General features: G+C 65.7%; 1 protein-coding gene across 1 annotated transcript; it reads right to left on the bottom strand.

The window, feature by feature from the left end:
• Positions 1–5,791: 5,791 nt before the first annotated feature.
• Positions 5,792–9,444, bottom strand: NKX1-1 (NK1 homeobox 1). Its single transcript, XM_023252242.2, has 2 exons — positions 8,979–9,444; positions 5,792–6,884 (listed from the first exon to the last, which is right to left on the bottom strand). The coding sequence occupies exons 1-2, from the start codon at positions 9,442–9,444 to the stop codon at positions 5,995–5,997; spliced, it is 1,356 nt and encodes a 451-aa protein (XP_023108010.2). The 3' UTR covers positions 5,792–5,994.
• Positions 9,445–14,063: the final 4,619 nt, after the last annotated feature.

Raw genomic sequence — 14,063 nt, 5'->3', positions numbered from 1 at the left:
CGGCTTGCACACACGCATCCACGACAGCCACGGGTGTCTCTCTGGGTCCCTGGGATCGCAAGTGCGGAGCCCCAGCGGTTGTGCAGCTGCTACTGTGCTAGTTGCCGTGGGACCGCTCCATTCGCTTTCCCGGTGGCAGCAGCCTGCGAAGACGCGGACTCCCGGAGCCCTGGGCACTCAGCGGTGGCGGCATCGGGTGCTTGCCCCATGGAGCAGTGGCACCTTGGAGTTCTGGTTGATGATGTGCCTCTTAGGGGGGTGAGCTACTGGGCATTTCTCTTGTGGCAGAGTCCTGGTCGTTTCTCCTTTTCTGGGAGCCGGATGTCCATATCCTTTGCTCGTTTTCCTGTTGACTTACTAACTTGTGTGAGTTGTAGGAGCTCTTTATTAGTTAAGACAAGTAGCTCAGGGGCGCCTGGGTGGCTCAGTCAGTTAAGCGTCCGACTTCGGCTCAAGTCATGATCTCACGGTCCGTGAGTTCGAGCCCCGCGTCGGGCTCTGTGCTGACAGCTCAGAGCCTGGAGCCTGCTTTGGATTCTGTGCCTCCCTCTCTCTCTGCCCCTCCCCCGTTCGTGCTCTGTCTCTGTCTCAAAAGTAAATAAACATTAAAAAAAAATTAAAAAAAAAAAAAGACAAGTAGCTCAGTGTGATGAGCCTCGAGTATTTGCCGTCTGCCGATTCTGCGATCGCCGTTCGGCCAGGTGGATTTTGTGTGCCTTGCATCTTCCCAACCTCTCCTGCCTCTTGTGTTTTGTGTCCCTTCCCCACTCAAGGATTACATTAAAAAATATTCCCACATTTCCCGGCACTTTTTTGGGCTTCATTTTCACATTTCGCTCGCTGATCTATCATTGGTTTTGATACAAAATACGAGCCCGGAAACCCGGTTTTCATTCCCGGTAGGTGGCTGCTCGTGTCATCCATTTCCAACAAGCTGTCTCTTCTGCAGACGTGGAACACCGCCTTTCTCTTAGGTTGACACCCAGGGAAGACAGAACTCTCTTCTGTCCCGTCAGCCCGCCCGTTTATGTAGTACACCTGTTTTGATTACTGTGGCTTTGTCCTGCGTTTTTACGTCAGAGATGTCTTTCTGTCCGCTCTGAGGCAGTTAGAAAACGAGGGGTGCGCTGAGGGAGGAGGAGGGATTTTGTGAGACTTAACTCAGGCCTGAGTGCCTCTGTGTCTCATCTGGTGCTGCCTCTGCCGGAGTTTCCTGAAGGACAGGCCTGCGCACTCGTGTGTTTCTAGCCGGTGGGAGAGCAGGCCCGCTGGCCTGGTGCAGCGCGGACGCCCGTGGCCGGCTTGGAACCGGGCTGTGGTGGCAGGCCCCGGGAAGGGGCTCCCAGCCCAGGGGGGCGAGGGCGGGGCCTGGGCGGGGCCCAGGAACGTGGTCCTGAAGGGCACTGCTGCCCCCGCCCGGGCCGGCCCGCAGAACAGCAGAGGGATGGCAGGAGGGACGACCGGCAGGGCCCAGGGAGCATCATTGCAGGGTCGCGGCCTCGGGACTGGGGTTGGACGGAGCTTACAGAAATGGCCTGTCACAGAACCGGCTGCGCAGAATGGGAAACCCCCGAGTGGCCCTGGCTTGTATGTGTGCCTCTCAGGTGAGCACCCCAAGCTGGTGAGAAGCCACCCACGGTGCCATTGGAGCCTCGTCTCTTCCCAGCACCAGTGCGTAGGACCTCTGTTCCCCAGGCTACCTCTGGCCCAAGTTGGCTGCTGGGGCTCCAGCCATCACAGGGTCTAGAGAAGGAAGGAGGCACGGTGGGGTGTGCCTCCATTTTCTGTGAAGGGCCTTTCTGGGAACCCCTCTTGGGAAGGGAAGACACACACTGCTTGCATGGCCTTGGCCAGACTTGATCACATGGCAGCACCTAGCTGCCCAGAAAGCAAGAAATGGGGATAAGCCTCCAGCTACCATTGGCCCGTGTCCGGGCAAGGGGGAGAATGTGCCCTCAGTAGGGCTGCTCTGAAGGGGCCATCAACAGGTGTGGGTGGGACATGTGGGGGGTGGGGCCCTGGAATGGACCCGTGTCCCTCCACGTGACAGTGCCTACATCCCTGAGAGTGACCTGCTTGACCCTCCCCTCCCTCCCCCTTCCCCCAGCTGGTGCCCCTGGCGCCCAGGCTGTCTGTCAGCCTTGCCCTCCCTATGTAAACGTCATTCCCTCCCGGAAGGAAGCCCCCCCCCCACCCCTGCCATCCCTCGAATAGCCTAGGGAGGCCCCTCTGAGCTGAGTGACACTTCACAGAGCCCTGTGAACCTCAAGTGACCCAGGGCAGAGACCTGGGGACTCCACATTGGGCCCTCAGGGTGCCACTTTGGGACGGGGGATGTGACAGATGAGGCTGGCTGATTGGGAGCGGGGGGGGGGGGGGGGCGTGTGGTCACACGTGACTAACCGCGGGCAAGGGAGGAGGAGCGGGAGGGGCACGGCGACTGGTCGGGTGACAGCGCTAGACACGCCGGGGAGGCCTGTGAGGCTGAAGAGATGGCCCCTCTGCTGCGGGGCTGCGGTGTGGGGAGGGGACCACGTGGACGAGGGCACCGCGGCCCCACGGCCGGGGGCGGCAGGGTGGGGAGCGAGGTGGGTCAGGGCGCACGGGCCACCAGGGTTTGCTGGAAGACGGTGGGGGGGCGGGGCGGGCACGGTCCCAGAGGGGGGGCGGAGCTGCGCTCAGGGTCGCCTCTGCGGGACTGCAGGTGGGGCGCGAGGGGTGCGTAGGGCCCGGGGTCCAGCAGAAGAACTGGCAGGCAGTGGGGCCAGGGCCGCGCGGGGCTGAAGGGGAGACGCGGGCGGAGACACCGAAGTGGACAGCGAGTGGAGACAGCTCTTTGGGTAACTCTGGCTTTGGGAGGGCAGCTGGACGCAATACAGGGTCGGCTCGAAGGAGGGTGCGGACCCTAGAGCATGTTTGGACACCGCCTAGCAGAAAGAGTGGGTGAGGAGGGAGGGCGCAGGGGTCAGTCCGAGGTGGGCGGGGAGGGCACATGGCGGGATGGGTGGGTGGCCCGAGCCGGCAGTGGGGGCGAGGGGGCGGTGGGGGGTCACGGACAGAGGGAAGTGAACACACTGGGGTGTGCCCGCTGGAGGGTGTGGCCAACAGCTGGGTGAGCCCATGGCCCCCGCGTGCCCAGCTGCCGGTGGGGGGGGGCGTGGGGGGGGACGGAACAAAGATGGGCAAAGGAGCTGGGCAGGCAGGCAAGGTGCTATGCGGGGGTGGCCGGTCGGCTAGCGGCCCCCATGTCCATCCACTCTCCCCTTTTCACTAGGAGTTGCCACCGGCTCTAAAAAACTACATTTCCCAGCCTCCCGTGGCAAGGAGCGGTCATGTGACCAAGCTCTGACCAATGAGTTGTGAGCAGCTGTGTTACATAGGCTTCTGGGAAAGCATCTTAAAAGGAAAAGGGGTGTGCCCCTCTGCTCCTTTCCTTCCTGTTTGCTGCCTGGAATGGGGATGTGATGGCTGGAGCGTCACCCTCCATATGGATCTCTGAGGATGAGGACCCAGCCCAGGGAAGCTGTAGCAGATAGTGGGATGGAATAGGGTTTCCAAGGGCTCTTTGTAGCTGTCATGGTTGCCTGGGGCTGCCAGCGGCCAGATTTTCCTCACACAAAAGAAAATAATCTTTCAACTTGTGTTCTTTGGATTTTCTCTTTCGTGCAGCCAAAGCCAATCCCACTAGCAGGGGACCACAGAGCGCCAGCTGTGGGCTGGGCACGGAGGGAGACGAGGAGGGCTGGGTGGTGTGGGGAGTGGCCTCATGGGGAGGGAGCTCTGCGTCTGCCTGGGCTCGGCAGTTCCTGGGCAGGAGCCTGGGGGTCAGTGTGGTGAGCAGAGCCTCCCCAGCAAGGCCCTCAGGGAGGCCTGTATTCGTCTGGGCTCATACTCGCAGGGCCTGTGCCTTGCTGGACAGGAGACTCCTTCCAGGTGATGGAAAGTACGTGGGTGTGTTCTGGGATTACAGATGGATGCGGCTGCAGCCAGGACTGGTCCTCGGAGCTCGAGGAGGGGCCATCCCTCGGTGCACTCGGATCCCAGGACTGAGACAGCCCTTCCTGGCACTAACAGCGAAGTCAGCCCCCCGTGGGGCAGGGGCAGTGCTGAGGAATCCGGAAAACCACCACTCCCCTCTGCCTCTAGCTCAGTCCGGGCGCGCTGGAGACGCGATACCTGGGGGTCTGCCTCGTCCTCTCCCTCTGAGGGCGGTGGAGCAGCAGACTCCACTGGGCTCAGCAGGTGGGCTTAGGGGAAGCAGGGGCTCCCTGGAGCACGGACCCCACATCCTCTAGGTTGATAGGCTTGCCTCCTCTGGCCTGTCCTCCCGGCTCAGGAGAAGCGGAGGCTGTGGCTTCCTGCTTTGGCAGCCCCTGAGCCCACTTGGGCTAAGTTCACCGCAATGCTGTGATTTGATTTTAGGCCAAGAGCCTTCTGGAACTTTCTGGAGCTCTGGGTCTCCTCTGTCAGCTGCCTACACCCTGGGTGCCCAGGCCTCAGTGGTGAGACCAGGGGTGTCCCCACCTCCTCTCCCCTCTCCCGTTAGAGTCAGCAGATTTGAGCCCCACTCCTGGGGCATGCTGAGCTCCGCCAGTGGGAGAGCCCCCCTCTTGGGGCTGACGGAGTCAGTCAGCAGGGTTACTTAGCAGAAAATCTCCTGGTGCCGGCGCTGTGCAGGTGGGGAGCAGGGGCGGGGGGTGGCAGGTGGGGTGGAGCCTGGGGAGGGGTGGGCAGGGTGGTCCCAGCTGCCCCTCAGCCGCCCTTTACCCACTAGTGATGGTGAAGCCGGGGGGGGGGGGGGCCGCTCTCCTCACTCCTACCCAGGCAGGTGGGGGATCGCTGCCGCCCACCCCACAGCGCCTTCTCGCTCCAGCCTCAGCCCCCAGCCCTACCCAAAGTGGACCGTGGCGGGCTGCCTGGCGCAGGGAAAAGTTGCAAGAGCTCAGCCGACTCCTCGCACGCGCAGGGGAGTGCTCGCCTAGACACGCGGCCGCCGCGCCCTGGCTCCCTCTGCGGCGCTGGGCTCGGCCGGGACCAGCCCCACGGGCCCCACGGTGCCCCGGGTCCTGCCGCCCCCGCGAGCTCTTTCGCAGTCCAGGCAGGCCGGCGGCCTGCGGCCCCGTAGCCTCGGCTCTGGCGTCGGGCAGCCACCCGCCCGGGGGCCGCCGCCTCTAGCCTCCCCGTGTCTCCGGGGCTCCAGGAACCCGCGTGGGGACCGCGACTGGAGGGGAACCCGCCAGTCGTTGGAGGAGAGGTGGCCGCGCCGGGCTGGAGCGCTGGACTCGTGCGGGCCGGGCTTGCGGTCCAGCTCGGCGCTCTCGGGCAAGTGTCTGGAGCCCGGCGCGCCCCAGCTTTCCTCCGCTGGGAAGCGACGGGAGCTCGTCCCTGCGGGGCCGGGGGAGGATGCGCCCAACACCCGCGGCCCCGCCCCGCCCGGCTCCGTCCCGCCGGGCTTCCCGCACCCCTAAGGGGCCCCCAAGGCTCCACGGAGGTGGAAGGGGGGCGTCCCCGAAGCTAGAGGATCCGGGGTGGGGGAAGGGGAGACGCGGGGACGCGGGACTCTTGGACAGTAGCCTCAGTCGGCCAGCACCAAGCGCGCGCGTGTGGCGGAACCCAGACGCCATCCGACCGCAGAGTTTGGCCACGGGACACCACGCCCGCGGGGAAACCGAGGCCTGAACGCAGCGCCTGGCGCAACAGCCTCCGAGGCGCCTCGGTCGCGCCAAGTACGCACCGACGGGACCGGACGGGACCGGAGGGGACCGGCGCAAGGCAGCGCGGGAGCCTGAGGGACGCGGGTTCGGCCTCCTGCGGTTTATTGATTGAGTCAAGTTCAGCAAAGTGCTTCCGAGCGGGCCGAGCCCGGCCCCGACGCGAACAGTCGTTTATAAATTTAAAACTCTCCTGTAGCAACGGGCTATGTACAGAGTCCACGACCGAGGCCTTGCACGAGCGCGGCGGCGGGCGCCTCCGGGTCCCCGTCCGCCGCCGCGCTCACAGGTGCGGCGCGTAGAAGGCGGGCGCGCCGTAGGTCTGCGAGCCCAGCACGAAGGGCGACAGCACCGCCGGGCTCGACAGGAAGGGCAGCTGCGCGGCGCACACCAGGCCGCCGGGGCCGTGCGCCGGGTACCCGGCCGGGCCGTGCATGGCGAGCGGCGCGCCCATGGGCGGCGACGGGCTGAGCGGGCTGAGGCCGCCCGGCAGCCCCGCGCCCGGCCCCGCGCCCGGCCCCGCGGCCCCGCCGCCGCCGGTCGGCGCGCTCGTGTCGGCGCCGGGGTTCTGCTTCTTCCACTTGGTGCGGCGGTTCTGGAACCAGATCTTCACCTGCGTCTCGGTGAGGCTCAGCGACAGCGCCAGGTTGAGGCGCTCGCACACCGACAGGTAGCGCGTCGCCTTGAATTTGTTCTCCAGCGCCACGAGCTGCTCGTAGGTGAAGGCGGTGCGCGCGCGCCGCGGCTTCCCGGACTTGGAGTCCGAGCCCGTGCGCTTCCGCTTGGGCTTGGCCGCGGCCGCGGCCGCGCCCTGCGGGGTCGTCCCCGCGCCCCCCGCCGCCGCCGCCGCCGCCGCCGCGACCCCCGGCGGGCCCGGGGCTCCGGGCGAGGTCCCGCGGGGGCCGGGGGCTGCAGCCTCGTCCACCGCGCCGGGGGGCGCCTCGGCCTCGGCCGCGCCCGGGCAGCCCGACCCGCGGGCCGCGAGGCCGCCGCCGCCGCCTCCCCGCGCCTCCTCCGCGCCGCGCGCAGTCCCGGCCTCGGGCGCCCCGTCGTCGTCGTCGTCGTCGTCGTCGGGCGCCTCGTCCCCGCTGTCCGCGCTCGGGCTGCGGCCGCCGCCGCCGCTGCTGTAGCCGCTGGCCTCGGCCTCGTCCGCCTTGTAGGGGTCGCCGGCGTCTGCGGGCGGGCGGGGAGCACAGCACAGTCAGGACGCGGCGCCCTCCCTCCCGCTCCCGCCCCGGGGAGGGTCCCCGTCTATCCGCTCCCCCCCTCCTCTTCCCCTGGGCGCTTTCGTTCTCCCCCCCCTCCCCTCCCGCGCGCCCGGGGCGCCTCGCTATCCCTTCCTCGCTTGCTTCTCTCGAAGCTTCCCCTCCGCCGAGCCTCCCGGGCCGGGCCGGGCCGGTTCGCGCGCGGGGTTTACAGCGGAGTGAAGGCTCCGATCGATCCGCGGGGCAGATACAAACTTAATTAAACTCATTTTGTGTAATGTACAAACTAGTTAACGGCCATTTAATTTATTTCGGCGTAGATTACCCTCCAATTACGGAGAGGCGAGGGCCAGCCAATTACCCGGCATTTTAGAGCTTGCGGGCCACAGGCCGCGGTGGGGTTGGGGCCGCCTGCAAGGAGTGGGGGGCTCCTGGGGACCAGAACCGGCCACCCTGGCCCCGATTCCACCTCAAGCCTCCTGGGCCTGGAACTTGGCAGCCGTCCTCCCCGCCGCTGAAACCCGGGTGGGTCTGGGTCCTGACCAGGAGGTCCGGTCCTGGGCGGTGGGGGTCCCGAGCCGGCGCTAAGTCGGGGGCGTGTCCCTGCTAGGCCCAGTCTGCGCAGCAGCAGGGCTCCTCCCAGCAGAGGCCCCTGAGGTGGCTGCATTTTGAGTCGGGGAAATTTGCAAGAAAGGGTCTGTCCTGGGCAGGCCCTGGGAGGGCATCCGCGCAGACTCCACCCCCACAGGTGGTGGTACCACCGACCCACCGTGAGAAAAGCCAGGCAGGTGCCCTACACAGTGCGGCCCAGTCGGCACCGAGGCCCCTGCTGTTGAGTCAGGTTGACATGGAGAACCCGGGGAACAAACGTCAAATTCGGTACCAGCAGACTCCTCCAGGGCAACTGCAGAGGTTAGGTGGAAGTCGGCAGGGCAGGTGGCCTGGCCCCCCAGCCACACCCCTTGGCGGGAGCAGGGACTATCCCCTAGGGGACCCTGAGAGCACCAGGCCATACAGCCCTGCCTTGTCCGGGGGAGATCTGAGGAGGGAGAGGGCCTGGCCTGGCTCCCTCCCTGAAGCTGCGAGAGCCAGGGCCTTCCGCTGGGATGGGCTCCCGATGCGGGTGCAGGCTCGGGGTGGAGACTCCCAGAACCCAGGCTAGGCCCAAAGCCCAGAGGGTTTCCCTCCGGCGGGCCTGGGCTTGCTCCCCCTCCATCTAGACCCCACCTGGAACCGGCAAAGCCAAGTACCTGAGGCCCCCATGCCCCAAGGCTGCGGCCCCAGCCCCGGCTGCCCTGCGCTCGCTCCCGTCCCTGCTCGGCGAGGGGCTGGGAAGTTGGAGGGAGAAAGGGCCGGAGGAGGGGGAACCAAAAGCAATCAGGAGCCGGTCGAATGCAATTCTCGATCAATAGCGGCCCCTAATAAGTGTAATAGGTTTTAATCGAGTAATTATCCGAATTTTGACCCTATAATTTAGATGTTCGGGGGGAGTTTGCAAGGTGCTTGAAAGAGATATGCATGCTGCCGTAATGGGATATCGACCGGGCCGGGGGCGCGGGCCGCCCCATTACCGGCCGCTTTCCGCCGCTAAGCACATTTCCCCTTAACTGTAATCGAAGGGATTTAATTGTTTTTCCAGAGATAACCAGCGTTTTGTCACAATTAGTCTGATTTGTCCCAAAAAAAAAAAAAAAAAAAAAAAAGGAGGAGGAGGAGAAAGGGGGAGGAAGGGAGGCCTCGGGCGGCCGTGGTGGGGGCGGGGAGGTCACGGGCCCGCAGCCTCGCAGGCGCCCTCCTCCTCCGGCACCAACTACCTTCCGAGGCCGGCCCCGCGGCCCCGCGGCCCCGCAGCCCCGGGACCCGCTGGCGGAGCCATCCCGGGAGGCGCGGGGCGGCGCGGGCCCCGGAGTCCGGGTCGGAAGGAGCCCCGCGCGCTGCGAACTTCGCACACCGCCCCGGCTCCCGGCCGGCCAGGCGCGCCGAGGGGCCCAGGAGCGTGAACGCGTAGATGCGGCCCGTCCCCCCCGCTCCCCGCACCCGGAGCGGGCCGCGTCCTACTCACGCGGCGGCTCAGCTCCGGTGGCGGCCCCAGCTCCTCCGGCGGCGGCGAGGGCGCGGCGCTCCAGGTCCTCTGAGCGCGGCGGGCGCCCCGGGGCGGAGGGGGCCGGGGCGCACGGGGCCGGGGCGCACGGGGCGCACGCGGCGGGGCCCAGAAGCACACAGCGGCGTCTCCTGCTGTTGAACTTGTTGGGGTCCAGAATGTCCAGCACCGAGAAGGACGTGGGGCGCGGCGGCGGGCCAGGCCGGGCCGCCCCGGCCCCTTCGGGCGCCGCGGGCACCGTGTCGCTGGCGGCGAGCGGCGGGGGTCCCGCGCGGGCGAAGGCGGGCAGCTCGGCGCGCCCGTCCATGGCGTCCCGGGCGGTGGCGGCGGCGGTGGCGGCGGGCGGTGCGGGCCCCGGGCCGGGCCCGGGCGGCGGCGGCGGCAGCGCCGGGCCGTCCCCGGGAGCCGCCGGGCCGCTCGCGCTCATGCCGGCCTCCCGCCGCTCCGGCCGCTCGGGCCCCGCCGGCTACTGGGCTCCCATCCCCGGCGGCCCCGGGCGCCGCCGCACGGCCCGGCGCAGGCGGCCTCGGCTCGGCTGGCTCTCGGCCGCTGCCGCCCGGCGCTGCCTCCGCCGCCGCCTCAGGCGCCCGCCGCGCCCGGCCCGCGCATTTATGGCGACCCCGCCGGCGGCGCCCACGCGCCCACACGCCGCACACACGTGCGCCCGCAGGCGGCCGCGGGGCGCCGCCGCCCTCGTTAGCGCGCGCGCCTAATTGGCTGCGAACGGCCCCGGGCGGAGGAGGCGGGCCCCGCGCGGGACACACGGACGGAGCCCCGGGCCCGACCGACAGACGCGCAGCCCGGAGCCCGAGTGCGGGCCGCGAGCGGCTGTCGCGGTCAGCGGCGCGTCGCCGCGCCTCCGCTCGTCCAGAAACGGTGCGCCTGCCTCCTGGGCGAAGGGGGAGGAGCCGCCCTGGCTTTTAAATAATTGCGGGATCGGTCGGCGGAGGGGCCGCGGAGGCCCCGGGGCGCGCGGGCGGGCGAGCGCGAAGACTCGGCCGGGACATCCCGGCGCGGGACGCGGCGGGCAGGCGGCCTCTCGTCCGGCTCCGGGGCGCGCAGTCCCGGCGCAACCGCGGTCCCCGAGGCCCCGGCGTCCCTCCGCGGCTGGGGGCAGGGGGTGGGGTCGTGGCGGGGGGTGGGGGGTGTCCCCGGAGGCAGACTCTGGGCGTCTTCAGCGCGTCTCCGGCCCCCTCCCTCTCCTTCGGTGGACCTCGCTCCCGCCTCTCCCGGTCGCTCGTCTCAGGGTCGCCTCTCGAGTCTCTGGGTCTCCCTGGCTCAGGGTCTCTGTCCCTCCGGCCCCTCCCGCTCCCGCCCCCTTCGCGTCGTCAAACTAGGGCCCGGCCTCGTGTCCCCGCGAGGGGCGGGGCCGGCGGCCCCTGGGTCGCTCATTAGAAGTGGGATCGAAAATGAGGGAGGCCGGACGGCTCTCCCGCCCCCGCCCCCCCCAAATGGGGACGGAAGAATCGTACAAACGGCAGGCGGCCTACATAAGAATCGATACCCTTCAAGTAAGGGGGCATCGTGCGGCAAACTCCTCCACCCCCCGCGCCCGGAGAAACCAGAGGCCCCGCGGGCCGGGGCTGTGTTTGCGCGTATTCACCCACAGCTGCCACGTGTGCACCACCGGGCCCTGCGGCCCTCGGAAGGACCGGCCAGCGTCGGCGTCCGAGGGTAAGACCGCTGCTGCCCCTCGGCGGCGCCCTCCCCCCTCCTCCCGCCGCAGAGCCCGCGAGCTCCTCGGCCGTCGCGTCGCCGGTGGGACCCAGGTGGGAGCGGGCGGTGGGAGCGCGCGTGCGAGGGTCTGCGGGGTGTGAGGTTGTGTGTGACGGGCGTGAGTGTGCGCGCGGGCGTGTGCACGAGCGGTGTGCGCGCCACCTCACACTGCGGTCCCCGGAGCCTGCTCCGCGCACAAGGACGGGTCCTTTGCAATTACCGCGGGCAATGATCCTTTGGAAGCAGAAATTAAAAGTTGGGAGAAATAATGGGGGACCAATCGGCTGTAATTTGGGCCCAGCTCGGACATGCTGAGCCTCAGGGAGGCTGGGACTGGGGGGAGGAAAGGGCTCCCCCCTCCCCTCCCTCCCCTCCCCTCCCCCGCGTGCTGGTCCATCCCGAGATTCTAATCAGACCCACAACACTGTGTCCTTCCTTGCCAGGACTTGATTATTCTTTATCTTTAAATTATAAATCACCTCTGGGGGAAGGAGGGTGGATAATCTCTCATCACAGGGAGGTAATTATTTCCTTCCCGCCCCCACCTTCCTGGTGGGACTCTTAGGCTCTCTCTACCCCTCCCCCAGCTAAGTTTGAATATAGATGTGCACACCCCATTCACACACACACACACACACACACACACACACACACTCATTCAGCAGCAGGCACCACATACAGTCGCAGATTCATTCATGAGCACCTGGGCACACCATCTCAGGCGCATGACCCACTAATGCACTCACGTCCCTGCAGCCAGCCTCACTAGTGCCCACCAGCTCTGCACTGGTCTTGGTCCCCTCTTTAACGCTTTCCGTGAGGAGGGCACCCAGGGCCTCTGCCTGGCCAGTCCCTGAGCTGCCACTGCTCCCACCACGCCCCCCCCCCCCCCCCCGCACAGCATGGGGTGCCCTAGGGGCGTGTCCCAACTACAGACCTCTGACCTGGCTCTACCCCTCATGTGCGTGCTCACACTCCGTGCCACACAGCACCTGTCCCCTAGCTACTGCAGGTCACCAGGGAGGCACAAACATGGCTGTCACAACCCCCACACCCTGCCGGGTGGGCAGGGTGTGGACGTGGGTCTGCTCTCACCCCCGTTATACACACTGGGCACCTGCAGGTGAGGAAGAGAGACGTGAGGCGTCTCGCTACAACGTTCATTCAACACAAACACACGTAAGATGACGTTTTATGTCACGGAGATGCAGTACAATGTATGGTGAGTATGACTAAAGCATAGTAGAGGGAACACAGTATATTAAATATGATACGTAATAGGCATAACCAAATAACATATTGTAATATACAACCAAGCTCATCCACACACTCAGCACAGCAAGAAGTGCTCCCTGCCCAGAGGCGAGGGCTGGCTCGGGGCTGAGTGTTACTGGGACAAAAGTGCTGTGAGTGTCCTGGAGTCTGGAGGTGCCAAGACTCCCTCCTTGGTCCTCCTCTCCCTCTCTCTTCCGTGCTCTCAACAGTCTAAGGGGAGCTGCAGTGGTCTGAGTAATGAACTGCAAAGTCTGGCCCAGGGGAGCAGGGGGAGGGCAATGGGGTGTGAGGGGAGGCCTCCAGAGCTCCGTAGGCAACCTCGGGTCACGTTCCCATGCGAAGGGAGCTGCTGTGTGAGGACAAGGCCCAGGGAGATCCTAGCATCCTCTCTTGCCCTCCCCCTCCCCCATCTCTTAAGAAATAACCCCGTTCACGGGGGTGCACAGCACCCACCCACCCTACTCTCTCAGATACCCGGAACAACCCTCCCCTCCCCCCAACTTCAACTCGGAGCATCTAGGGCTAGCTATAAAGACGTCCTATTGCTCCTAATCACAATTGATTGTCAATTAGACCCTCATTTGTGCAATCTTTGCCCATCTGCCATATCGGGTTATCTCCAAGCCACCAGCTTCCCTTGCAGGGCCCCAGGTGGGCACTGACAGGTGAAATCAGTGCCTGAGATAGGGATGCCTCTGCCTACCCGGTGGACAGGAGACACCCCTTCATTGCTAAGCCTCCACTCACCGCACATCAGTCAGGACCAGATGGGGTCATTGGCAGGCTGGGGTGGGGGGTGTGCACCAAGACAGTGACCGACGCGGAACAAGTGTAGAAATCTGGGGGACGGACTGGGGCTGCAAGGGTTTAGAAGTGGCCCAGGGAACAGTAGTGGGTGGGGACTGAGGTTATGCAGAAGAGGAAGGGGAGGTGTTGGAGGGAGAGGTACAGGGAGGGCTGAGCTTCCAGCCGTACCCTCTCCCCAACACCAGAGTTTTTGGGAGTGTGGGGTGCACAAGAGCAGGTGGGACACCCCACCACTAACATATGTGCCTATGAACCCCTACTCAGTGTCTCCACCTGTCATTTGTAGGGGGTTGGATTCTATGTGATTTTTATACCTTCCCCTTGGGAGTCGAGTAACAACACAGTCACAGCCTTCGTGTACGTGGGGGTGGGGGGTCCTCCCTTCTCTTGCTGGAGAAGCTTTATCGGGCAGGATGGAGGGGCAGCAACGTTCAGGGGTCTACAGGGGCACATGGATGGATAACCCCCGCTTTGTACAATGTTTCATGCAAAGCATACCCCCACCCCAGACTGCCCAGGGCCCTCCCAACATCGCTGTGAAATACGCAGGGAAGGCATTATCACCTCCATCTACACATTAGTGTTCTGACTCCTCGAGTCCATGCCGAGTCCCGCTGATGAGCTGGTGTCTCTGAATAGGCCAACCTCCTGTGCGCCTGTGGGGAGGATGCAGGAGGCAGAGGAGGAGGATGAGAACAAGAGGCTTTTAAGCTCCCTCCTCGTGGAGAGGCGAGAGGTAAGAGGATTCTGCACCCCCTCTGCTCCTCGGGGAACAATTTTGCTCACCCCGAGTTTGAAAAACGAGAGGGGAACTTTCTAGTTATTGATTTCTTTATTCATCTTCTTTAAGATATACCTCTCCTGGGGTCTCCTGACTTCTCGAGCAAGGGTACGCCACACTCAACAGCAGAGAAGAGATGGAAACACGGGCGTTTGCCTGCGCCCTACGGACCGGACCGCGCAGCCGCGGCACCGAGGGCGTCTTCAGACCCACAGACAGAGCCAAAGCACGTCAGCACCACGGACAGCGCACCTGCCGCCGGGCGCTCCCCTCACCCCGCGCGCTCGAGCGTTCAGCACCGCGGACAGCGCAAACTGCCACCCACGGCTAAGCTCTCCTCGGTTGTCCACCTGCTGTAACATCTGTGCCCCGAGCTTGGCTCGCTTCCCTGGACTCTAGGATATCCCACCGGAGGACGAGGGCGGCAGGCTGTGTGTGTGTGGTGTGGCGTCCGGGCACAGTGCGTG

The sequence above is a fragment of the Felis catus genome, chromosome B1 (genome assembly GCF_018350175.1).
Source record: "Felis catus isolate Fca126 chromosome B1, F.catus_Fca126_mat1.0, whole genome shotgun sequence".
Classification (NCBI taxonomy): Eukaryota; Metazoa; Chordata; class Mammalia; order Carnivora; family Felidae; genus Felis; species Felis catus.
This window is presented reverse-complemented; position numbering and strand designations above follow the sequence as displayed.

Bases quoted from the DNA above. Each gene is read 5' to 3' on its own strand.
- NKX1-1 (XM_023252242.2), bottom strand. From the start codon at position 9,444: ATGAGCGCGAGCGGCCCGGCGGCTCCCGGGGACGGCCCGGCGCTGCCG. The intron at 6,885-8,978 runs GTGAGTAGGACG...GCCCGCCCGCAG, and splicing joins CACCGGAGCTGAGCCGCCGC to ACGCCGGCGACCCCTACAAG.